The following is a 26,340-nucleotide window of genomic DNA, read 5'->3' on the forward strand; positions in this document are numbered from 1 at the left end:
AAGTGGGGCGTTAGGGGGTCAGCTGCGGTTCCTCCTCTGTTCTTCTGGCTCCCCGAACAGCTTTTGCTTTGATCAGAAACATGAGCAACTGAAGTTAGTCACCGGTGTGGCTCTCACAGAGCCGTAATGCTTTGAGGGCAGATGGAGACTGAAAGCATTTCTCTTTACTCAGGGGAAAGCTCTGTCTCAAGCCCCTGGCTCTGGGAGGTGAGGTAGGACCTTGCTGTCTCTGGAGCTGTTGACTTGGAGCCCTGTTCTGTGACGTGCGCAGCATCTGGAATGGATTTCTGGAAATCTTTGGGGGATCTTTTAGGACCTGGAAAAAATGCGAGGGGTTTCTTGCTGCCCCCCACGAGTCTTCAGCTCTGAGAAATCAGAGTCCTGGACCTGGGGAGGGGGGCGAGGAGGAAGGGCTTAGAGAAGGGTGGGCAGACGGGAGCAGTGACAGCAGCCCCTTTGCGCCCGGCTTCTACCAAGAGTATAAAACTGTAGATCGGATGTACCATCTTCATTTGTCCAGGTTCCCTTCGAGCCTTGTCCACTGGCCGGGTACCTTTTTTGTAGCCGGAGAAGGGGTTTTCTGCTCATTTCACTTAATACGGGACCCACACGTGGCGGTGCATCTCGTAAACATCTTCCCATTTTCTGTCTCATCTTGCCCTTTTTGTTTGTATGGGTATAGTATAAGTTACTGTCCTATTTCTTTTGTAAGCAGTTCTGTAAGTTCCTGATTTTTCACACCATAAATAACACCACAGAGAACATCTCTGTATGTGCTTTTTTTGTTTGTTTGTTTTTGTTTTTTTACTTCTTTTGAATTGTTCCCAGGAACACTTTCTTGACTCCTTACAAGGAACACTTTACAGTCCTAAATGGTCCTGTGTCTACAAATTAATATTAGAAAGTCAGGACCCAGCAGTGGTGCTCCTCAAGCTCACTCTCTTGGCTTTTCTATAATAAAGGGTTTGCCAGCTAATTTACACGGCACAGGCTTGCTTTCTCTCCTCTTATGTGGTATTTTATTAAAAAAATGTTTCTTAAGCAACAAGGATTTACTGTATAACACAGGGAACTATATTCACTATCTTGTAATAACCTACAATGGAAAATAATCTGAAAAAACATATATATAACTGAATCACTTTGCTGTCCACCTGAAACTAGCACAATATTGTAAATCAACTATACTTCAATAACAATTTTTTTTAACATTTTATCCTTATACATTAAATTATGAAGTATCAAAATATAGAAAAATTGAGAAAAAATATGATACCTATTTTCCTACTATATAAGTTAAATAGGGGCTAACAGTTTGCTCTCTTTGCTTAGATTCTTTTTTTAAAGAAATAAAACATTATAGATCTAGCTAAAGCCCACCCCCATGTCTCCCCGCTGCCTCAGCGGTGTTCACTGTCACACACAAGGAGGTGGTATACTTTGTGGAATTTGTCTTTATACTTTTACCCCATACGTATGTGTTCATGCACACACACATATATACACATATGTGTAAAATATATATATTGCTTTGTATATCTTAAACAGTTATATAAATGCTCCCATTTCTATATCCTCTCGCCATTTCTTTTTTCACTCGACATTATAGGTTTGAGATGTATTCATGTTGATACAGGCAGGTCTTGTTTGGCCATTTTAACTGCCATATAGGATTTCATTTTGGGGAGACATCAGTTTATCCATTTTCCCTCTGGTTACCCCAACTTTTTTGTCTTCACAGTCATTGCTGCAGTGAACATCTGGGTGCACATCTGCATACGCATATGTGCTTGAGTTTCTCCAGACTCCACACCTGGAAGGGCTTTTCCTGGTCCAGGTGCATCTTTCCCAGATCCTGCCAAGCTCTTCTCCAGGGCAGCGGTCTCCCTGCCCACCCCGAGTTCTGCCGAGCACTTGGCGTAGCCTCCCTTTTCCTGGTGTGAGTCCGGCTGCCTTTGTGACAGGGGGTGGAAGCTTGAGGACAACTTTGGGCATAGGGAAGGAGGGAAGTTTTGAGGGCAGACTCGAGTGTTCCTCAGCGCCACTGCAAGCTCTCTGACTGTGTGGAGACCTGACCCAGGCTTCCCCGGCGTTTCACGAATCTCTGTAGAGGAGGGTGCTTCCAGCTGCAGGTGGAGTGCCTTTGTCTGGGAGGCGCAGGGCCTGGCTTTGGGGCTGGCTCTGCCCGTGACTGGCCATGTAACCTGGGGAGAGCCCTGCCTCCCTCAATGGCCCTCGCTTTCCCTCTCTGAGACATGAGGGGTCGAGTCAGTGACTTGTACACATGGCCTCTTGGCTCTGCCCGTGTTGCTCACCCACTTTGGCTTTTGCAGCCAGCAGAGGGGTCTCCACGATCCTAGCCACAGCTGCTGGGCCTGAGCCGTGGGCAGCTGGCAGATCGGGGTGGAGGCTGGGTGGCTGCTTTGCAGGGCGGCAGGGGCCTGGCGCTCACCAGTGACCTGGCTGTCCCCTCAGTAGAACGGTCTGTGCTCTCATACAACTTGGGGGAAGGGCCTCAGATCCCAGGGCCGAAGGCCAAAGCAGATTAATGCTGACAGAGGGGACCTGTCAGCAGGTCGGGGACCTCACGGAAGCCAGCGGCAGAGGAGTGCTGCTTTCTTTCCAAGGCCCGTGTGAGCCCCTGCGGCATTGCTGCCGTTTCCATGGAACCAGAATTTACTGTGTGCCTGAGAGGTGGCCACACTGTCCCAGGACACTGATACACACTGGGTGTGTCAGTGAACAGAGGAAGAGTCGAAACCCCTGCCCTTGTGGAGCTTACCTTCTGGCAGGAAGAGAAGTAAACGAGCCAATAATATGTCTGCTTTGCTGCCTGGGACACAGTGTAGTAAGGGCTCACAAAGGGCTGGGGTTCATTTCATCTTTTTGTTGTTCCTTGAGAAGCAGATGAGTAAACTGTACCGCGTCCTCCGAGGTGAGTTAGGATGTTAGCAGGATGAGGGGTGCAGGGCTGTCACGATCTTTAGTTGGACAGGCAGGGGCTCCGTCACTGAGAAGGTGGCGTTGGAGCAGAGGCCTGGAGGAGTGAGGGTGCTGGCCAGGCAGCTACTGAGGAAGAGTGTTCGGGTGGCAGGTGCCTGGCATGTTTGAGGAGCAGCAGGGGGGCCGTGGGCTGCAGCCGTGGGAGTCACGGGAGGGCGTGGTAGGACGGGGGCAGGCTTAGCGGGAGGAGGGCAGGTCCAGGCCGGTCCCAGTGAGGGTTCTGGCTTTGTTGGAGTAATGGGAGGGGCCGCTTCTGGGTTTTGAGCAGAGAAGGGTCACCCTGGACAGAATGAAGTGGAGACCGTTAGGAGGCCAGTGTCCTAGCCTAGGGGAGCAGGTGGAAGCTGGGGGTCTGGGGAGAGGTGGGGGGATGCTGGGCCCATCCAGGAGAAGAGTTTATTCGGACACGGGCTTGTGGCCTCGAGAGGGCTGTAAACGACGTGTACCTCTTTGACAGAGCTGGGGTTGTAGTGTGCACACTCAGCGGGGCTCTGCCCCTCGGCGAGGGGATAAAATAAGAAAAGTGGCGTGAGGGCAGGCCACGGAGGTTGTTCACATTCTGGAATCAGAAAGGCCCGGCCTCAAATCTGGGCCTCTGCCATCCACCAGGTCACCTGGGGCGGGTGGCTCCGCCTCTCCGAGGGCCATGGCTACCTTCTTCATGAAGGGCATGGTATTGGTGAGGGTTAGATGGACTCCTGGCTGTCCACATTGCTGCCTGACCCTTGTTTCCTTTTGTTTCTTTGTGGTCCCTCGATGAGCAGGTGCCAGTACCTCGTGTGGCAGGGCTCAGAGCAGTGCTGGGAATGGGATGTGGCCGGGGGAGAGACAGTCTCAGCTTGAAGTTAAGGCGGGGACTTAGTGGACAGGCTGCAGACGGGGCGTCAGGAGATCCGGTCCTGACGTCAGCATGTGTGACCTTGGGGAATGCAGGGACTCAGCCTGTGGGCGCCTCCTGGCTGCCCGTGCTGCACTCAGCATCTTAAACACATCATCTCACCCTCGAAAGGAAGTGATGGACATGAGCAGTGTCCCCAGAGTCGGGCCATTGATTGTTTCCTTCGCTGTTTTTGCTAATATCCTAGAACTGCCTACAGCATTAGCTGCGTAATATGTATTTTAAACTGACTCACTTTTTTTCTCCTTAGCCTCTCCTTAGGTAATATCTGTGAAATCATAGTTCTAAAGTGTTTTTTAAATTAATTTTTCTAGTGTTTTACATATCAAAGTAAGTCTATGAGCATTAAAGTGGTTGGTCTCTTTGCCTCTTTAGAAGTCCCTTTTGTACCCCTCCAGAGGTGTGGACCACATCTCGGGGGGCATGGGACGAGGGGGTTTCAGGAAACCTAGGAGAGCAGGCAGCCTCAGAAAACGATGGACGCTGTCCTGGCTGGCTAGTCTGAGCTCGGCCGGGTGCTCTGCGGGCCACGGATCCCCTGCTTGGGCGCCCGCTGTGTCCCCACCCCAGAGAGCCAGGAAGGGAGGTGGGTAGTATGGATCGAGGAGCGGGTGTGGGAGGCCTGGCTGAGGCCACCTTCCCGCCTGCCCAGTGGAAGCAGGAAGCTGGCTAAGCGCATCCTTTTGGATGTCACTTGTGTACAATGGCAGTGTTCCTTGGGAGGTCATAGGTCATGGGAGATGACCACACAAAAAAGGACAAATCAAGGAATCTGGTGAAGAAGACCTGACAGCCCAACTCCTTGGTGGGTGGGCGGGCTGGGACACTTACCCTAAGATTTCACAATAAAGTCCTTTTACTGCAGGGTCACTACTCTCCTTCCATCTCTTCTCCCTTCCCTACTTTCTTTCTCTTTCATACCTTTTCTTTTCTTGTGGGGTGGAAAACATTATTCTGTAGAAAACTGGTTCCAACTGTCAGGAAGATGCAGTATTAAATCTAAACAATCCAAACCTCCTAATTTATAAAAGAAGTGAATTAAGGAATGTTTATACCCACTATGTACAGATTATTTGAGATCACTAAACAGATTCTTCAGTGAGTGCTGGAAAAGGTAGGGGGCGACTGGGTGCATGTAAGAATGACTGCTCAGTGCTGAGAGACCGGCCCTGGGAGTGGGAGGCGGGACAGCGGGTGGTGGGGACGGCCGTGGGGCTGTGGGAGTTGGATGGACTGCGCTGTAGAAATTATAGGTTTATGCTCATGGAACCCCACAGCTGTGTCACGAATCTCAGCAAGGGCTTGTGGCCCGTCCAATGGCACTGTTTGTCAGCTGGTCATGGACACGTGCAGACCCCGGAAAGATAGCACGCACCTTTTCTTTTTTTTTTTGCCCCCACTTTTCCTTTGGAGTCGCCTTATCGTTCATTTGGAGTTAGCCCTGGAGGGGCGTCTGGGCCCATTCCTCTGTCTCTTCTACTCCTCTCGGCGTGTTTGTGTTTTCTTGGATCCTTGCTCACCCTCCGTCCCAGTGATTTGCTGTAGTTCCTGGTGGTCATCCTGGAAATCCACTGGGAAGGCCCAGGTGTTTCAAGGTCTAAGAGTGGAGCACCTGCAAGACAGACCAACCTTTTTCTTGCTTGTTTTTGTATATATAACGTTTACACCTTGCTGTGCAAACAAGGTCTTCATCTCTATCTGCTTGCCCAAGACTGTCCCACCACTGGAGGTGAGGTGGACGAGCTCTGGGTAAGGGGGAAGCAAAGTTGGTGTAGCCAACTGGACACACAGAGGGCACCGGGTCCAGTTCCTGAGCCTGGGGCCTCCTCTCCTCCAGACGTGATGGCCTGCTCTTCCTTGATTCCTTGTTAGGGCTCCTGAGTCAACAGACAGTTGAGGTCTCACAGGGGGATGGGGTTAATCGTTGCCATTTATCCTCCATTACAGGCAAGAAAATGAAACATGGTGCAAACATGAGCGGGGACAGAGGGCGGGGCTGGAGAGAACGACTTGGCACGTGTGTGAGATTATATAAGTCCCCCCACCCTTGCCGCTAGGCAGACACCCACAGGTCCTTCAGCTGCTCCTCACGCTTTTGCTACCTTGGTCTTCTCCTTTGGACAGACTCTGGAGGTTGCCCAGGGCCATGCTGCACGTGTATCCAGAGCTGAACCCATCCAGTTCCCTGAGGCAGGCCGACTGGCACTGAGTCGAGTGGGGCCCTCTGTCACCCCCCTTCTCAAATCATCTAGGGGCCGCCTGCAGTAGAATCACTTGGGGTGGCTTTTTTTTTTTTTTTTTTGCCGTAAGCGGGCCTCTCACTGTTGTGGCCTCTCCCGTTGCGGAGCACAGGCTCTGGACGCGGAGGCTCAGTGGCCATGCGGCATGTGGGATCTTCCAGGACTGGGACACGAACCCGTGTCCCCTGCATGAGCAGACGGACTCTCAACCACTGCGCCACCAGGGAAGCCCTGGGGTGGCTTTTAAATAAAGAGTCTTGAGCCTCAATGTCTGGGGTCAGGACCCAGGAGTCTGCCTTTTTACCAGACTCCCCAGGGAGGGCCTGCACGCACTGAAGATGCGGGACCTCGGGTCCAGACCACCCTCCTGGCAGTACGGCTGGAGCTCACAGGCTTGCTGGACACACCCGCCCTGGTGAGGTTGTTCTGTTGTCAGTCACCCACCGTCCAGGGGGCCTTCTCTACGGGTGCCAGGCCTTCCCGTCTTATGTTCTGTTTCTTCCTCGTCTTATCCTACCTCGGTCATACCGAGGTTTTGGAGAACTGGAATGCGGCCCATCTCTGCTGCAATGTTGGGAATCTTGTAGGGGTCCCAGAACATTAACTGTACACCTGGTTATCCAGACACTGCTGATGGCGCAGTAAGTGTGAGGTGGACGTGGCGGCGGGGAAGGAACTGGACAAGGACGCCCTGTAGTGAGGGTAGCGGGAGGGGCGGTAGCTTTTGCGCTGTTAGTAAACTGGGTCATGAGAATGGTGTTAGAAATTACTTTGGAAATTAGGTGGGCTGGCTTCTTTTTTCCTCTTCAGCTGCTTGCGGTTCTGCCTGACACAATCGAATTATATCTAGGACATCTTGCAGAAGATGAGCAACAGGACAGGTGGCATGGTGGGGGGGCAACCTGGGGATTTACAATTTTCTTTTCTCATGAAAACTGCTCATCAATGATAATTTTTGGTTTTTTCATTTAAAACTAACAAATTTACGGTGTTTTTCACTTATCCTGGGAGATCTTTGTTTTCAAAGGGAGCTAAAGTTATTGGAGGGGGACAACATGCAGCCACTGATAACTGATAGTGTGTTTAGGACTTTGTAGTGATTTGAAAAAAAGAAATCAGTGTATCTCTCCGTTGCTCTACCCATCTTTCAGTCATCTCTCTATAGCTCCTTTGTCCAGGACGTTCATTCATTTAAGGAGACACCTTTGATATCATTTCTGACATAAAATTAAAAGCTAGGGCATAGTTATTCTGAAGCAGCTTGCAGGTTGGGTACAAAATGTAATGGGCAACAGCTCTCCTTCTGACAAAGTGAGATATTGCAGCCCAGGCCTGCCTGACATTCTAACCAGCAGGCTAAAGGTGCAAAGAAGACCCATATTCCTGATGGTTTAGAATAAGTCCCATGGGGAAGAAACTCCTCTCCTTTGGGAGAAGAGCCAGGATGGAAGTGGGGAAGCACGTGACAGGCCCGGGAGAGATCCTGGGGTTAAGAAGGAGCCTCCAAGTTCTCCAGACCTGCAGGGCCACCGCTTTGCGTCCTGGGGCAGGTTGTCATTGTCACCCCTCCTCTCTGGATGCCTTTATCTCTGCTCATCCATTTGCTCATTCCTTCCTACAACAAGCAGTTGCTCAACTTCTACAGGGCATGAAGCGGTTTGCTAAGAGCTGGGTGCATAGCGATGAGCAGGAAAGGCAAGGTCCTCCCTTCATGGTGCCTCATAGGCTGGTTGGGACCTGGGGAGAGACAGCAAAAAATGACTAAATACTTAAAAATTAACGTGTCAGGTGGTAATACATGCTCTGGAGAAAAGAAATCTGATAATTGAATAGCCAGGACTGGTTGTGTGTTGGGGGGCTGGGGGGCTGGGGAGAGTAGCTCCTTGTTTGGTCGGGGAAGCTCTCAGGGGGTGACATTTGAACCAGCACCAGAAGAGCTAGAAGGACCTAGGCATGCGATGATTCTGGGGGAGAGTGTTCTGACAGAGGGAACAGCTGGTGCAAAGCCCTGAGGTGTAATAAATGTCTTTGGCATGTTTGTAGGATGGAAAGACTGCCAGTCTGTTAGCAGGTTTTTCTTTCCATTGTAAAAATATGCCTTCACATTCATAGTGCACATCAATGAGAAAACAAATTTTTTTTTCCCAGGAAATCATTTCCCCTCCAACTGTTGTTGAAATTGATTACTCAGATTACACAAACGAGGAATGTGCTTGTGGGAGCTGACCGGCCTGTGGTGGGGTCCACTCGGTAACCCCCCCCGACACCCCACGCCGGCCGAAGGCTGCAGAGCCAGGCAGCTCCGATTATTGCCGTATCGTATCTTGGGTTGTTGATTACAGAGTGTATTCTTTTATCAAATCTAGGTATTCTTGCATGGGAAAGGCATTCTAGCTATAGTGGGAGGAAGGGAGTGATAGTGTCAACTCTCCTTTATTGAGCTCCTCCTACATTCCTCACCAAAGCCTGTGAGACCACCGCCATGATTCTCTCCCATTTTGTAGACGAGGTAGTTTTGGTATTTTGACCAGGGTTGCCAGGTGATGAAGTGGTGGAGTTCCCATCTGAACCCAGAACTGCCTGCTCCAGCCCCGACTGGACTGCCCAGCACAGGTGTGATTCCACCCAAAACTGGTGCCCACAGAGCAGGGTGATAGCCCTGTGGGCGGCGACTTTGCCAACCCCCTGGAGGACGTTGCCATCAGCACTTTCCTGCCGAGTCCAGATGTTGGCATGCAGCCCTCCTGCCGAGTGCCCCGGCAGCCCCTCGGGAGAAGCGGACGCCTATTTGCTGTTCCTGCGGTGCGTGGACCCTGGCGATTTGAACAGGCTTCCCAGAGCGCTGCGCTGGCACTCTGTCCTTCAACAGCTCCTCCAGGGACATCCGAGCATGGGGAGGTGCTGTGGCCGCCCCGTGGCCCTGTGCCTGCCGCTGGAGGAGCTGCTGCTCTTCAGGCAGACATTGGCGTTTCCTGGAAGCCTGGCGTCTCCCTTTGTGCAGGGCCGGCCCCACTGCCTCCCTCCTTGGCTCCAAGAGCTCAGTGTGTCCTGATTCCCAGTGGGCACACCAAGTGCTACATGAGTTTTCTCTACCACGTTCAGCTGCGGCTTGGCATGGCTTATGTCCCCAGTGGCTGTGCAGCGGAGCAGTGGTCTGGCTCTTTAGGCCTGTCTGTGCCAACGAGACCAGGGCCTAGACCTCTGCCCCTGCCGGGCACCAGGCTCTGCCGTTCTGGGGGCTCTGGCCTCCCGTGTAGGAAGTGTTGAGAAGGTGCTGTGCGTGGTGGTTGTGAGGCAAGCTTCACCTCTCCGCCCTTCCCCAGATTGTCCTTTGCAAGAGAGATGAGTCTTTCCAGTCTCTTATTTTACACGGCACTCTCTGAACTACATGCTTTATTTCGAACAACAGAGTACAGCTTGAGACCACCTTAGCCTGAAGCAGCCTCAGTCATTATTTTTTTTTTTCTTTTTGCGGTACGCGGACCTCTCACTGTTGTGGCCTCTCCCATTGCGGAGCACAGGCTCCGGATGTGCAGGCTCAGCGGCCATGGCTCACGGACCCAGCCGCTCCACGGCATGTGGGATCTTCCCGGACCGGGGCACGAACCCATGTCCCCTGCATCGGCAGGCGGACTCTCAACCACTGCGCCACCAGGGAAGCCCCTCAGTCATTATTGAATGGGGGCGCTTCTAGGATGTACTTGACAGCATTCATTAAAGGTAAAAGGAGGCAAAGCAACTTCACACAGATTTAGCCACTGTTTCTGGGATTTTGATCTCATAATTATAAATGTGGAATATTGATATGAGCAAGTGTTTTAAAGAGCTCACAAAAACATTTATAAGGGGCTGGATCCAAAACATCTTGAATGGATGCCGAGGATGACGTGTGCTGAAAAACTACTCTGGATGACTCAGCTTGACTCTGGGATTGACGAAGGCATTCATGTTGAGGAGGCACGTGAAGCGTTTGAAAAAAGTCAGTTTGTAAGCAGGGTGGGGGGTGGAAATAATAACGGATAGGATTTTTAATTTAAAATATGTATAAATTTATTAATAAAAGGTACAAGTAATGATTTGGCTTTTAAATCTACATCCCTAAAAAAATATGCTCGGTGTAAACTGTTGTCTTGGTTCTTCTCTTTGGTCAGTTGCCTTCAATATGGGTGTCACCTTGTGGTCCTGGGTTTCTAGGTTATGTGGTACTTCTTCCTGCAGCCTCTGAAGTGAGGGATTTGAAAAGGAGGAGGAGCAGAGGGAGGGGTGCCATGTTCTCTCCCCCCTCCCTCTTTTTTCCTCTCTTTCCATCACTCTTGCTTCGCTTCCGCCTGCCAGACACCAGCCCCTGGCTGGGCTGGGGGCTTCAGAGAGTGCCAGACTCCATCCCTGCCCTTAGGAGACCACAGTTTGCAAACCTGTTTTAGACACTGGCAGGCCTGGGTGTTTTGATTCACACTTGCAGTGTCTGTGGTTTGCTTCTTGCTGCAGAAAGTATATTCCATGGAACATACTAATTTATCTTTAAGTAGATCTATTTTCTGAAGTATTCATTGGAGCGGGCTCTGCCGTACAGTGTTTGGAACAACATACCTAGTACAGTTTGTCCTCATAAATCTATTAATGCTGATGGGATGTAATTGTCTCCTGTGAAGCTCTGGGGTGAGATGGGGGCCCAGGTAGGGGAGGAAGCTGGCCGCTTCTCTCTCTCCCTCGTAACTTAGCTGTGGCAGGCCCTGCTCAGTGTGTGTGTGGGTGTGTGTATGTGTGCGCGCACGTGTGCGTGCATGTGTGTGTGTGTTTGTACATATCCATATGTACATATTTTCCTTTTTAATGAATACAGAGGCTTCCATTTCTGAAGGCCCTCTTGTCAGCTTCCAGCTTCTTGTCAAATTCCAGCTTCTAGCAGTGGTTGGAGGTGTAATGAGGCTCAGAGGGAAAAGCTGGCTCATGAGTGAAGACTGATCTGTGAACTGAGGGAATTCAGGGGACCGAGGAGGGGGTGAGGGTGGGCACAGGATGCTAACTAACACTTAGGAATAAGTGCAGCGTGGAAACCCCTGGGCTAGGTTTTTTTTAAAAAATTTTTTTTATGGTTATCTCTATTTATTATCTATCTATTTATTTATTTATTTATTTATTTTTGCGGTACGCAGGCCTCTAACTATTGTGGCCTCTCCCGTTGCGGAGCACAGGATCCAGACGCGCAGGCTCAGTGGCCATGGCTCCCGGGCCCAGCTGCTCCGCGGCATGTGGGATCCTCCCAGACCGGGGCACAAACCCATGTTCCCTGCATCGGCAGGCAGACTCTCAACCACTGCGCCACCAGGGAAGCCCCTATTTTTTTTTTTTTTTAACGTCTTTATTGGAGTATAATTTCTTTACAGTGGTGTGTTAGTTTCTGCTTTATAACGAAGTGAATCAACTATACATATACATATACCCTCATATCCCCTCCCTCTTGTGTCTCCCTCCCACCCTCCCTATCCCACCCCTCTAGGTGGTCACAGAGCATGGAGCTGATCTCCCTGTGCTATGCGGCTGCTTCCCACTAGCTATCTATTTTACATTTGGTAGTGTATATGTCCATGCCACTCTCTCACTTTGTCCCAGCTTACCCTTCCCCCTCCCCATGTCCTCAAGTCCATTGTCTACGTCTGTGTCTTTATTCCTGTCCTGCCCCTAGGTTCTTCAGAAACATTTTTTTTAAATTAGATTCCATATATATGTGTTACCATATGGTATTTCTTTTTCTCTTTCTGACTTACTTCACTCTGTATGACAGACTCTAGGTCCATCCACCTCACTACAAATAACTCAAATCCGTTTCCTTTTATGGCTGAGTAATATTCCATTGTATATATGTGCCACATCTTCTTTATCCATTCATCTGTCGATGGACACTTTTAGGTTGCTTCCATGTCCTGGCTATTGTAAATAGAGCTGCAATGAACATTTTGGTACATGACTCTTTTTGAATTATGGTTTTCTCAGGGTATATGCCCAGTAGTGGCATTGCTGGGTTGTATGGTGGTTCTATTTTTAGTTTTTTAAGGAACCTCCATACTGTTCTCCATAGTGGCTGTATCAATTTACATTCCCACCAACAGTGCAAGAGGGTTCCCTTTGCTCCACACCCTCTCCAGCATTTATTGTTTGTAGAGTTTTTGATGATGGCCATTCTGACTGGTGTGAGGTGATACCTCACTGTAGTTTTGATGTGCATTTCTGTAATGATTAGTGATGTTGAGCATCCTTTCATGTGTTTGTTGGCAATCTGTATATCTTCTTTGGAGAAATGTCTATTTAGGTCTTCTGCCCATTTTTGGATTGGGTTGTTTGTTTTTTTGATACTGAGCTGCATGAGCTGCTTGTAAATTTTGGAGATTAATCCTCTGTCAGTTGCTTCGTTTGCAGATATTTTCTCCCATTCTGAGGGTTGTCTTTTCGTCTTGTTTATGGTTTCCTTTGCTGTGCAAAAGCTTTTTAAGTTTCATTAGGTCCCATTTTTTAATTTTTGTTTTTATTTCCATTTCTCTAGGAGGTGGGTCAAAAAGGATCTTGCTATGGTTTATGTCATAGAGTGTTCTGCCTATGTTTTCCTCTAAGAGTTTTATAGTTTTATAGTGTCTGGCCTTACATTTAGGTCTTTAATCCATTTTGAGTTTATTTTTGTGTATGGTGTTAGGGAGTGTTCATTCTTCCTTTTACATGTAGCTGTCCAGTTTTCCCAGCACCACTTATTGAAGAGGCTATGGGCTAGGTGTTTTATCTGCTTGTCCCAAGTGGTCCTAACAGCCACCTGGGATGGAGGTGTCATCATTACTGTGTTATCCATGAAGAAATTGAGTCTCCGAGAGGTCTAGTAACTTGTGCAAAATGCAGCTCATTTAATTCAGCGAGCCTGTCCTGATGGCTTGGGGTTGGGCCCAGGGCAAAGAGCAGTCATAGCCCCTGGCCTCCAGGAGTGCCCCATCCTACCGATGCAGAAACAGGACCTGCAGAGGAGACGGACAAGGAAATGGCGCCTTCCTCCCTATGACACAGGGCGTGCAGGGCAGCGTGATGAATTGTGGGAGGCCATGGGGAGGCTGGAGTAGGTGCCTACCAAGGCTGGAAGACTGGATGGGAGTTCACCCGGCAGCTGGTGGCTGGGAGAATGAGTTCCAGACAATGCACAGGGCAGGTGCAACACTTAAGGACAAAGGACACCAAGGTGTGGTGGGCAGGGTAAGGACTGCCTGGTTCAGTTCTGCTCAGTCCCCAGGGGAGGGAGAGTTGAGGGGTAGCCAGAGCCACTAGTGCAGGGCCTTGCTGGGGCATTTGGACTGTAACCCAGGGCACTGAGGAGCCATATGAAGTTTTGAAGCCAAGGAGAGAGAGAAATGAATTTGTACGTTTGGAAAATTACTCAAGGGGCACAACAGAGTCTGGCTTGGAGGGGGGCAAGGCAGGAGGTGGGAAAGCTTGTGGGGTTTGTGATTCCCATGCAGCCAGGATGTCAGGTGTGTGAGGTGTGTGGGGTGTACGAGGCCAAAGCCATAGTTTGGTACCTGTGTTGAGAAACAGCAGAACAGGTCTGGAGTCCCCATCCCAGGCTGAGAGATTACAAAAAAGGAAAAAGTCAAATAGAAGAAAAAAAGCAGTCAGTAAAAGGATAAAGGAAAATAGTGCATTAGAAGGGAAATGTCAAGAAGTTGTAAAAAGACTTTTATGAAGAGATAAAAAATTTAAAGAGTTCCAGCTAGGGAATGATAAGGACTAACAGAATATGAAAGATTTCTTTCTTTTTTTTTTTTTTTTTTTGCTGTACGCGGGCTTCTCACTGTTGTGGCCTCTCCCGTTGCGGAGCACAGGCTCCGGACGCGCAGGCTCAGTGGCCATGGCTCACGGGCCCAGCCGCTCCGCGGCATGTGGGATCTTCCCGGACCGGGGCACGAACCCGTGTCCCCTGCACCGGTAGGCAGACTCTCAACCACTGTGCCACCAGGGAAGCCCTAAAATATTTCTTTTTTAAGTTTTTAAAACACTTTTCTAAAACACTTTTCTAAGTGTTTTAGAAATTTAAGTGGATCTGAGGATAAAAAGCAAACACTTAAGTGAGTTAAGACAAAAACAGATTTCTGGCCAAAAGCAGAACCTAAACTAGGAAGAAGCAGACGGGGCAGCTGGCCGCTGCAGGGCCTTCAGAGGTGCTTATTCCAACCGTCTGACCACTGACGCCTCTGGGACTGTGGGCTGGGTGGGTGACACCGTGGGCTGGCCCGGGCAGAGTCGAGGGAAAGGGCAGAGGTAAGCGACAAAATGGAGCCTAACTGCTTTGGGGACTTCTCGGGCACCACCCACACCTGTCTTTTCTCCTGCGGGCAGTGCCACTGAGAGTGTAGGCTAGCCAGATGGGGCCTCGCACGGCCCCTCCTTTCACTGTCGGCGCCCTGTTCAGGCAGGTTCTTGGCCCTGGAGTCTGGGTGGTGGCGGCCGAGCAGCTCATGGCCGTTTCGCAGGCTCCTCCTGTCCTGTTAGCCACCAGGGAAGAGGGAGGTGGAAGGTCATCAGCAGATGTCTGTGAGCGTTGAAGACTGGGTGCGTTTATTGAGCGCCTCTCGCGTGCAGTGGAGCGTGCTTTAACCTGGTTTCCAGTCTGGGCACAGAGCTTCCTCCAGGGTGGCCCAGTTTGAAGTTCAGAAGCTGCTCCCATTCCCCATTCAGGCTCGCAGTCCTCTTCCACTACACCCCACGTGCCTGCCTGCACACCCTCACACTCGGCATCCCCGTCCCCATAGCCAGCCTCTGCGGACTCCCCACTGCTCCCTGTTTTGTTAGCTCTTAGGGATTCCAAGTCCTATGCTCGTGGGCCCCCTGCTCGTGGGCCCTGGAGAGGTCTGCCCCCTCCTCAACCGGCGCGCGTGCCGGGTGCCCGGGTAGGGTACTCACTTCCGCCATTTCCCGTGCCCTTCTGCAGGTTGTCTTCCATGACGTTGGTGTGCTGACGGACAGGCTCTTCCCCGTCGTGGAGGCCATGCAGAAGCACTTCAGTGCTGGCTCCGGGACCTACTACAGCGACTCCATCTTCTTCCTTTCAGTGGCCATGCATCAGATCATGCCCAAAGGTAACCTGAGCTGCGGGGCAGTAGCCCCTGGGGTGTGACTTTGCATCTGTTTTCCTGGCCTCAATACTGCTGGTGTCCCATATCAGAGAGAAGAGCTCCACTCCAACACGAGGGAGAGGGCGAGGGGGCCAGCCAAGCCCTCTATGTGCAGAGTTTCCTGCACAGAGACTCTAGGGCAGGGCCCTGGGCTGCACAGCTCCTGGAGTCCATTCACAAGTTCACGGTGTGAGTTGTGCAGTGTGGAGTCCCTGGATCGGGGCATCTGGGCTCCAGCTCGGATTCTGCTCCTTATACGCAGCCCCCTCTGGGACTCAGTTTGCTTATCTGTAAAATGGCAGGTTGGACTAGATAACCCTCCATCCCAGTCTGTTGATCCTGCTTTTTCTGGTTTGAACCTGTACTCATCTGACTTTAAAATATCAAATCTATAGGTGTTAGAGGTGCAAATTATGACTTAGTAATAAGACTTTTTCTGAAACGCTGATGCATGGTTAAAGTATTTTCTGGGCTTTAGTCCCTCCAGGGCAGAAGAGATGTGATTGTCTGATCTGTGGTAGGTTGGCCTTGTGTGGAAGTGCTGGCAGGTTATCCTAGGATTAGAAGACTTGAAGGGGGTGAGGGTCTTATTCATGGGGTGTTCCAGACTTCTGGGTTCATTTCCTCCGAATTGCCCATGATTGATTCTGGAGCGCTGGGTATTGCCCCCAGCCCCCATTTCTGGCTGCGGTGAACCATGAGCTGAGCATTTTAGGGGTGACGAGGGGAGTTCTGGGGTCTGGGGGTAGCAGCTATCCAAACTGTGACTAGTTGAGTTTTCTGAGGTTCCCAGACCAGGCGGGACCTGACAGCTGAGGGGCCAGCCCGGCCGCTTGGTGGAGGCCCGCTGCTCAAGCCCAGCAGCCCAGGGTGGGAGAGGAGTCAGGAGCACCACCATTTGAATTCCTGGTGAAGCAGGAACCCAGGAGTCAGAGGATGAGGCTGGGCTCCTGTTGGCAGGTTGTCAGAGCACAGGAAGATCTAGCCCACCGTTTTGGCTGGGACTTTGTCTCTGTAGGGCAAGTTCCTGCATCACAGAGGCCTCTGATTGTTCTCTTAGCTGTAAGGCAAGAGCTCAGGGAGCTTCAGTGAGCTCAGGTCTGAAGGAGATGGGGGACAAACTCACCTAAAGGACACGGGGAGGAGAGCTGGCGTTTGTGATTCTGTGAGGAGACCAGGTGCAGCTCGGTCAGCTCCCCAAGTCTCCCCCGCTCTGCCACAGCCCTGGAGGTTACACATGAGAGCTGACCGAGGAGTTGAGTGATGAGCAGTTATTTCTCTCCCCTCAGGTGGGCAGGTGTGATCTCTCTGGGCAGGCCCTGTGCAGGTGCCGTGGGCCTCTCAGACTAGAGGAAGGTGTGGCTCCTCCTCTTCTGGATTCCAGGGGAGAAGACAGACGTGGGTGCTGGTCCCAGCTCTCCCTCTAACCCCTGTGTGTCTTTGCTGAGGCCTCAGTTTCCCCACCTAGAAATGAGGAGTCTGAACTAGTGAAGAGTCCAGGGTTACGGGAATCTCCTATGGGATTCTGTAGTTCTGGGGAGAGAAGGAAGAGGGGTCTACCCTTTCCCTGCCTCTGTCTCCCATCCCCACATCACTCCTAGAAGTCCATCTTGATCGCTCTGTAGATCAGGCTTGGGAGCAGGGTTCTATTTGGGCAAAAGGTTTGGTGGTTAAACTTGCACTTTGAAACGTCTTGACTAGATGGGCCTTAGGGGCTGCCCAGTCCTGTTGTCCTGCATGCACAATTGGCCTTGAATGAAGCTCTGTGACAGAAGAACTGGCAAAGGACTGGGAGATCTGGGAGGAGGCGTGCCTGACCTTCCTTTCCCTCTTTCTCCCTCCTTTCCTCATCAGCTGGTAGGTCTCTGCCCATCATGTGCTAAACTCTAGGCCAGGTTTTGCTTTGGGGCACCCAGAGGGAGAGGGCTGTCAGGACAGAGAAGATACTGCTGCCTCACAGCCCTGGCATGGACCAGGCTGTGAACTGTAAGTGCAGATGACAAGAGTTAGGGACCCAGCTTGCTGCCCCTCTGCCTCGCTCACTCTGCCCTGCCCCAGAGCCTGGCCTTGCCCCTGGGGCCATGTCTGCGGAGAAGAGGCTTTGCCTGGAGCTTTGTTGTCCATGCAGTAGATCAGATCACAGGTGTCCCTCCAGGTGATCTGTGGGCTCTGAGGGCCCGATGTCAGGGGGTGGGGAAGGAGCTGTGTGAGATGTGCCGACCCAAACACGGACTCTTTTCTTGGGTTCTTTAGGCAAATGATTCACTGCCAGAGGTTCATTTTTACATCCACTCAAAGTCCACTTCCTTAGAAGCACGTTATTAGGAGTTAACTAAAGTTTGATAATCATCAAATAAAACGCACAGTCCTGGAGTTCCCCTCGGAGTTTGGGTGTTTCCACCGAGCAGTCTGGCTGCTGCACAGCACTTGGCAGTGTTGCAGAGCTCCTACCAGGCAGATCTTTTGGAATTCTTGCAATTTTCGGAAGGATGCTTTGTTTTCCAGCACCATTAGTGCTGTCTTGAGTGTGTCATGGCTCTTTATTGCTGCCTTTTTTGTATTCATTGTTTTCAATCATAGAAATGGCTGTTGTTTTGTGCTTTTTTTTCTAAATTAATTTATTTGTTTTTATTTTTGGCTGTGTTGGGTCTTCGTTGCTGCGTGCAGGCTTTCTCTAGTTGTGGCGAGCAGGGGCTACTCTTTGTTGCGGTGCGCGGGCTTCTCATTGCAGTGGCTGCTCTTGTTGTAGAGCATGGGCTCCAGGCGCACGGGCTTCAGCAGTTGCAGCATGCAGCCTCAGTAGTTGTGGCTCGCGGGCTCTAGAGCACAGGCTCAATAGTTGTGGCTTGTGGGCGCTAGAGCGCAGGCTCAGTAGTTGTGGCACATGGGCTTAATTGCCTCACGGCATGTGGGATCTTCCCGGATCAGGGCTCAAACCCGTGTCCCCTGAATTGGCAGGCGGATTCTAACCACTGGGCCACCAGGGCAGCCCCTGTTTTGTGCTTTGTTGATTGTTTTGTTCTTGTGTAATTGCTGCATTCTTGCTATTTTGGTTTATTTTGTTTCTTTTACAGTGTTCTTTTTCCTCTGGGAAAGTGAGAATGGGATGTGGGTGGATCATAAACCCTTGGTCTTGCCTGGGAGAGCTGGGTCAGAAAAGCTTGTGTTCCCCTGAGTCATGTCTCAGGAGGTCCTGTCAGGTGTTTGCCCCCAAACTCCAGGTTGTTTCCATCCGTGCATTGAAGCCTCTTTTCCCCTCCCCTTTCTGAAGCATAAGTGTTACCCTTCTGTACTCAAACTGCCGTTACAGTACGTTTACTTATTTTTCTATTTTTAAAGTAACAGTCATTCATAAAAAAAAAATCTGAAAACTACATTAAAATAGAAAAAAAGTTATCCCTTTATTACTACATAAATATCATTACTGTTAATTCTGATTATCTTCTAATATCTTCCCAGCACGTAGCTTTTTGAAAATTTAAGCAAAGTAGGAGTTATACTACATATTTAAAGCATTTTGAGTGAGTCTTTTCTATATATCAGCCTATGAAATCGAACCTTCATTTCAGCTTAAGCTCAAAAATGAAAGAAATAGTACGAGTAGATCTGTATTATGACTTTTTCAGTTGATGTCACTCATCACCGTTTTCTGTGTAATCACAGTGTTTGAAAATTTTTGGACTGATTCCATTGAGTAGATGAACCTTAGTTCATCTTATCATTTCTGTGTTCTCAGCTACCTAGATGCTTTCTGTTTTTTCCTACAATCATCAATTACACTGTGATGAATTCCCTCATGCATAAAGATTCTTTTCTTTACTTAGGGTTATTTCCTTAGGCTAGCTCCCCTCAGGTGGAATTCGTGGGCCAAAGGTGAGCCTTACAGAGCCAGCCTGTGTCAACTGCCCCAGCCCCACTGTCTCAGCCTGCACGTGCCAGGTTCTGTACAGTTTGCTAAGCCCGTTGTTGTCTGGCCTCTCAGGGGGACCTGAGGCAGCTGTATTCAAGCTTCAGTTGCTGTCCCCACATGACAGGAGAGGAAGCTAGGAGCTGAGGGCAGGCCACTTCGCCGAGTTCTAGGGTGAGCTGGGCCTCCCCGCAGGTTCCTGAGGCCTTGGCCAACCGCGCTCGTTCTGACAGCGAGACCTGCATGCCAGCCTCTCATACCCGCGCAGCCCCTTGAGGCTTCCAAAGCGTGGCCTCCTCTCCTCTTCTGGGCCCCTTGCTGCAGCCCTGCGGAGGGGGCCTGGCTGGGCTGGGTGGGCGATGGTTAACCCCTTGTGTTTTGCCCCGACTGTCCCCTTCGGCTCAGACCACATCCTCAGAGACAAATGAAGGGGCCTTGCTGGTGGAACGCACTGGCTCTGATTTTAGTCAGACCTTGTTTTTCTTCCATTGCTTGTCGGAGGAGCCACGTGTGGCTGGCTGGCCCTGCCGCTCACACTTGCCTGCCCACGTACCCTACATACACAGACACGCAGCCTCTCGCTCTCCTCACTCACACCCACAGGGCTTTTATCTCCTGTCAGTGGTGTTGGGTTTGTCGCCACTGGAAGCGTTACGCAATGGAAAAGAAAATATTTTTTTCCCAACTGGAGCTGGAGGGTGCAAAGAGCAGCTTCCCTCTCCTTGTCACACAGCTCCAAGGAGCTATTGGCCCCGGCTTAGAGACACGGACCGTAAAAACAGCCCTTACCCAGATTGAGCCATGATGCCTGGTCCATGGTTGAGGTGGGGATCCCCTGGGCAGGGAAGGCAGGTGCCCAGACAGTCAGCAGTGGGTAGGGTTGGCCACAGGCCCCGGGAGACTTTCTTGGAAGGCTCTCCTGTCCTGTGGTCAACCCTTCGCCAGTAGACATCCTTTGCCAAGGGTCTGATGTTTGCACGACATGGTGCTGGGCACTCCGGGTGTCCCAGAGATGTTTGCTGGGTTGCCGCTTGGTGGGCTCCTGGTGGTGGGATGGGTGGCATGGTCCAACAACTAGGCAGGACGTCATGAAGACCACCAGGGAGATCCACACCGTGCTGAGCATTCAGGAGAGGATGAGTCCCAGGCATTTGGCAGGAAGTAGGAGGACTTCATAGGGGAAGGTGGTACTTGAGGTAGCCTTTGAAGGGTGGGTAAGATGTCATGGTGGAAACAGGTAGTGAGCAGTGCGGGCAGGTGGGAAGCGTGTGGTGAGTGAGTGGGAGACAGCACACCACCTCTTTTGACAAACACATTAGGGCACGTGCTGGGAAGCAGTGATGGAAGAGATGGGCGAAGGGGGTTTGCATGTGTATGGGGGCTTGGATGCCAGACGGGGGGCTTGCTCTGAACACAGGGGACAGAGCCTTTGTGAACATTCCGGCAGGGAGGAACTTGACCAGATCCATGCTTTACGATGGGTCTGAGGCTGGGAGTGGATTACCGGGGGAGCTGTTGGTGTCCAGCTGCATATCTTTTCTGGGTGTCCATTGGCTGGACAGGCTGTGAGAGACCCACAGGTGGACTCCCTGGCCTCAAGCAGCAGCTAATCTGGAGTGTGTGTGTATGTGCATGTGCACGTGTGTACCAAGCATGTCACATCCAGAAGGGGAACTGCAGTGCCGGGTGAGACCTGACAGGCATCCCAGCTTTTGCACTGCCTCCCTCTTTCCATGAGAGGGGCTGCAGATGGTGTTACACTGGCTGCTGTGGGAACAGTTACGAACTAATTTCAGCTTTTAGCAACTCTGTGGGTCAGGAACAAAAGGAAGTGAAGAGTCTATGAGAGTAGGCAGAGCAGACAGTCTTCCACTCTGAGCTCATAAACCCCCGTAAAACCAAGGCAGATATTTCTGCCATGGAACCTCTTGCGCAGTCAGTCCAGTGCTAACTGAACTTGGTGTGAATTAGCCTCCAGTCTGATTGCTTTCCTCTGACACTGAATGGAGATAGATGACCCAAGGGAATGGGATGAATATGACAAATGAGGTTGAGGGAAAGGTGGAAGGAAGGAGGAAAAAAGGATTTTGGAGCCTGGTGCTCTCCTGGGGTCTTTTGGAGATAGGCTCAGGCATGTCTTGAGAAACCCCTGAGTCTAGGCAGAAGGAGGTTGGGAGGAAGGAGGCCAACTGCCTGATTAGACCTTGATGAGGTCTCAGTCCTGGAAAGGTCGAGGAGACCCTCCTCTCCTCTTCTAGTACTTTCCTTCCTAGACCCCATGAGTCTGGCTCCTGGGCCCTGGAACCCAGGCCTGGGCCGTAGAGCTCGGCTTTAGCTGTGTATCTACTTGGCTTCTGTCGGCTAGCCTGGGCACCTGACCATTTTTACCCTGGTGTCTGTTGAGCTAGGGGTATAGAAACCGACTCCATGGGAGATGGGCGTTTATAGACCTTGGGCCCCAGTGGAGTCTGGGCAGCTGCCCGCTCTGGTTTGTGCCCGTTATAGGGTCGTGTTTCCAGGCGCCTTGTGTTTCTGTTGGTTTCCCGGCCTGCAGTTGAGGACTGAAGTTCTGTACAATCCTGTGTCTACACAGAGGAGGGGTGGGTTCGAGTGTCGCAGCCTCTCCTGACTTGGCCTGTGGTCAGGGCATTCCGAGAATTAATGAGATGATACCTCCGATAGCCCTCAGTACTGTGCCTGGCACGTGGTGAGTGCCCAGTAATTGTGGCAGTATGAGACGGGCCTCCAAACACAGCACTGAAGGGTGTGGGGCTGGAGTTATTCTCAGACTTAGGCCACCCACTTTTGCCTTTTGGAAAGAGCCTCTGATATGGGAGAAGGAGATTTTCTGGATGATCCTGGGCAAGTCATGTGACCTCTTGTCTCCCAGGTGAGGATTGCCATCCCTGACCTGCCTTCCCCTCAGGGTTACTGTGAGCCGGAAATAGAGTAATGCAGCTTAAAATGCTTCTCCCCCCGCACCTCCCAAGACCAGCTCCCAGAATCAGAGTACTTGAAATCTGTGCAATCATAGCACATTATTATTACCAACATGGTCAGCCCCATCCTGCTCATGCTTCCTAAGGAGATTTGTGAGTAAAAAGATCAGGCAGGGGCTTCCCTGGTGGCGCAGTGGTTGAGAGTCCGCCTGCCGATGCAGGGAACACAGGTTCGTGCCCCGGTCCCGGAAGATCCCACATGCTGCGGAGCGTCTGGGCCCGTGAGCCATGGCCGCTGAGCCTGCGGGTCCGGAGCCTGTGCTCCGCAACGGGAGAGGCCACAATAGTGAGAGGCCTGTGTACCGCAAAAAAAAAAAAAAAAAAAAAAAATCAGGCAAATGCAAAATGTTGTAAACTCCCTGAAAGTGTAGGACTTGGGCCCTGAGTGTCCTCTGCCCCAGAGTCACATTCTTGAAGACACGTGTGATACTTGCTGTTGTAGAACAGAATGAAAAGGCAACTGGTGATGAGTAGAGGGTGGCTCAGTCCTGCTCCCAGCACCCTTTCTCCTGGCATCATGGGTACCATCACCCCTGAGCACCCTTCTTTCAGCGATCTGTCCCTGGGGCCTTGGTGTCCTGAGGCCAGAGGCAGACGATTGGACTCTTGTGAGGACATTCTTGGACCTACTTTGGGTTGGCGGCGCTGGATGGAAAAAGCTGGTGTGAATCTCAGGTAATTCGTGCACGGGTGCATCTCAGCCCAGGTTTACAGGCCCACGTGAGAAAGAATGGAGTCAGGGCTAGGAAGCCTGCAGGCTGGAGATAAAACCAAAATGGGAAAATCCACACGGGCAGCTCTCATTCATTCATTTCTGCTTTGAAACACTGAATCAGTGTGCAGTCTTTTGCAGAAAGCCTTTAAAATTCCATCTCCTGTTTTTCTTTTTTCCTTGGGTGAAATTTGACAAATGTAGTAAAAGCTATATCCAGTGTGGGCTTCTTTGTTCTGTGCTTTTTGTGCTCTTACTCACTACCGTGGGGGGTCATTAATATTCTCCACTGTTGTCTCATAGCAGTTTTATAAACAGAGAAGGCTTTTAAGGCTGGGTTTTGGAACTTTATAATTTCGCTCAGTTAGAACCCAAATCAGGAAGCTCGTCTATAACCAATGTTTAATCATCCCTCAGTGAGGCAGACATGTGTCTGGTAGGAGGGGTCCTGCAGCAGGATGTACATACATTCTGGAACCTGGGGTGCAGTGGAGAAGGGGTGGGGATCCTGGGGGTGGCCTCTTCTCTGCCCCTACCCCATCAGGCTCAGTATCGGGAGAAAGCAGAAGCAAGGGACCCCCTAAACTCATTGATGCTGTTTTAACTGGTTTGCCAGTTCCTGAAATCCTTAATGGGAAAGGCGGCAGCTGTACCCACAGTTAGTCCCACGGCCTCTGCGTACTCCAGGGATGAAGGGACCTGAGGGCTGGTTTAGTGTGGATGTGGAATTGGCTGTGGTGAGGGGGCCTCTCTCCGTTCCCCGATTCCTCTCCAGAGGACGGTGATGTAGACTGGCCTGAGGACCCTGTTTACTAGTGGGCACGGTCACTGTGTAAGAGGTCTCATGCATGAGTGTGCCTTCCCTTCTCTCTGGAGTTTTCTGCTGGCTCCTGAGACAGGAGACGTGGTGGGAACAGGGCTGCCTCAGCAGGGCGGGGTGGGGAGCATCGTTGCCCTCTCTCTCCCGCACCCCTCAGGCTTACCTGTGCGGGAGGAGAGTGAGGTCCTGCTGAGACTTTGGGCCTCAGCCACGTTCTCCAGCCTGGTTTGCCAGGGAGTCCTGCATCGCAGCCCAGCTGATAACAAGGTGGTACTTGACTTTCCCACCCGCCGTGACTGCTGGGGTGCCTAGATGTCTCAGAAGCCTCCTCAGGAGGGCTCACTGGGCTTCTCCGAGTTCTCTGGTCAAGGTAACATCTCGGACTGCCTAACCCCCTCCTGACTCCTAACAGAGGCTCTGGGTGAACAGCCTCGCTTCTCCGTACCGCTGACTCTCTGTTTAGAAAATGGGGATAAATGACTGTACAGACGTCATAGGGTTGGACGGGGACTGAGATGGCGTCTGCAGAGTCATAGTCCCTGGGACTAATAACATATGTCACTAGTACCTCTCCTCTCGGCGGGTCCAGTGCATAGCAGCACATCAAAAGCTCTGGTAAGTGCTGAAGTTGAAAAAAAAAAAAAAAGTTTAACTTAGTTTCACCCAGTATTTCTCAAATGTAACTTATCACAGAACCCCTTTCTGAGGAATCCTTATTCACATTCTGAGGCAGGGCTGTTTCACGGGACTCACTTTAAGAAATGCTGCCCTCGAACTAGAGTAGTAAACACACCACACTGGCGTAGCTCTCTCGGGGGGGGGGGGGGGGGGGGGGGTGGAGGGAGGTGGAGGGGGGTGGGGGTGGGGTGGTGGTGGGCAAGCGGTGCAGGACGCCTCAGCCCGCAGGGAAAGGCACTTCCTGTCAGACTTTCCTCTTCTCCCTGCAGCGCAGCCCGGGGAGCCTCCGGCTGGGCCTGCCACTTTAATTACTCGCTTCTTTGTTGCTTATACCACAACGACTTCCTGAGCAAGTCTGAAGTAGCTTTGGGCCTGCCCAAAGTCTGCCTCAGACCTAGAAGCGTGAGGAAAACTTTCTCTGGGTCACGAAACGTGGTGGGGCCATGGGGAACAGAGTCGTTTAGAAGGAGGGCGATGTAAGTCTGGTGCCCTTCCGCAAGCAGGGCACCCTTTGTGGCAGTGACGAGCTGGTTTCAGGGCAGGGGGACCCAGAGGGCGGCCGTGCCGTCTCGAAACGGACCCTTGAGGGAACCGGACCTGCGCACCGGAGAAGACTTGCTGCCTTCTTTTTCTTTATTGAAGTAGAGTCGATTCACGATGTTGTGTTAGTTTCTGCTGTACAGCAAAGTGATTCACTTATACACATACATACACATTCTTTTTCATATTTTTTTTCCATTATGGTTTATCACAGGATATTGAATATAGTTCCCTGCGCTAGACAGTAGGTCCTTGTTTATCCATTCTATATGTAATACTTTGCTTCTGCTGACCGCAAACTCCCCCTCCATCCCTCCCCCTTGGCAACCATAAGTCTGTTCTCTAAGTCTGTGAAGACTGGATGCCTTCTGAAGGGCTGTCCTGGGAAAGAGGAAGCCGGCCCGTTCTGTGAGGCCCTGAAGGCCACCCCAGGTACAGCTGACTGCAATTTCTAACTCTGTTGCCACCTTTCTGTGAGCCCCGTGGGCAAGGCCTTTCCCTGGCCAGGGTGCAGGTCCTCACCTACAGCCTGAGGGGTTGGATAAGATCCAGAGTGTAGACTGGCCACTTATGGCTATGGACCACAATCTGGCCATTTTAGCAACCTCGCAGGGGCTTTCAGTGGCATCGTAGCTGGAAACCAGCCGTTCTAGCCTCACCGCTCTTGGTTCCCTGTCTTTACGTTGCCTCCGATGCCTGTGGGTTGAAGTCCTGTTTAAGGGTCTGCCGGTCAGCTCCACTCTGCTCCTCTCCTCCGGAGCTCTGCTTTGTTCATCCTCCTGCAGCCGCACCAGCTTCCCTGCCCCCTCTGCCTGGACCAGCCCCCCCAGGGATCCTCAGGGCTTTGCTCCCCCACCTCCTTCAGATCTTTGTCCAGTTGTCGCCTCCTTGGTGAGGCATCCCTGAGCCATCCTGTGTTAACAGTGTACTCACTCCCTGTGGAGCACCCTGCTGTGACCCCTACAGGGCTTTATTTCTCTTCATAGTCCTTATCCCATCTGACAGAGAATGTATTCTACTTTCGTCTTTGATCGTCTGTCTCCCGTACCCAAATGTAGGTTCCACGAGGGCAGCGAGTCTTATGTGTTTTGTTCATTGCTCTGCTCCGGGTGCCTAGAATAATACCACGCACATAGTGGGCATTCAGGAAATCTCTGTCAAGTGAATTAAATGAATACGTTTCTGTTAGCCATGTATCTTTTTTAAAAAAAAAAATTAATTATTTATTTTTGGCTGCGTTGGGTCTTCGTTGCTGTGCGTGGGCTTTCTCTAGTTGCGGCGAGCGAGGGCTGTTCTTCGTTGCGGTGCGCGGGCTTCTTACTGTGGTGGCTTTTCTTGTGGAGCACGGGCTCTAGGTGCGCAGGCTCAGTAGTTGTGGCTCACGGGCTCTAGAGCAC

At 51.2% G+C, this 26,340-nt stretch overlaps 1 protein-coding gene across 1 annotated transcript in view; it reads left to right on the top strand.

Annotated features, from left to right (window-relative positions):
* XXYLT1 (xyloside xylosyltransferase 1) overlaps window positions 1-26,340 on the top strand; it is a 190,182-nt gene that overhangs the window by 17,549 nt on the left and 146,293 nt on the right. The window contains exon 2 of the mRNA XM_060010913.1: window positions 15,104-15,251. Coding sequence (XP_059866896.1) covers window positions 15,104-15,251 — 148 coding nt within the window. The remainder of the gene's footprint in view (window positions 1-15,103; window positions 15,252-26,340) is intronic.

The sequence above is a fragment of the Delphinus delphis genome, chromosome 4, assembly GCF_949987515.2.
Source record: "Delphinus delphis chromosome 4, mDelDel1.2, whole genome shotgun sequence".
NCBI lineage: Eukaryota > Metazoa > Chordata > Mammalia > Artiodactyla > Delphinidae > Delphinus > Delphinus delphis.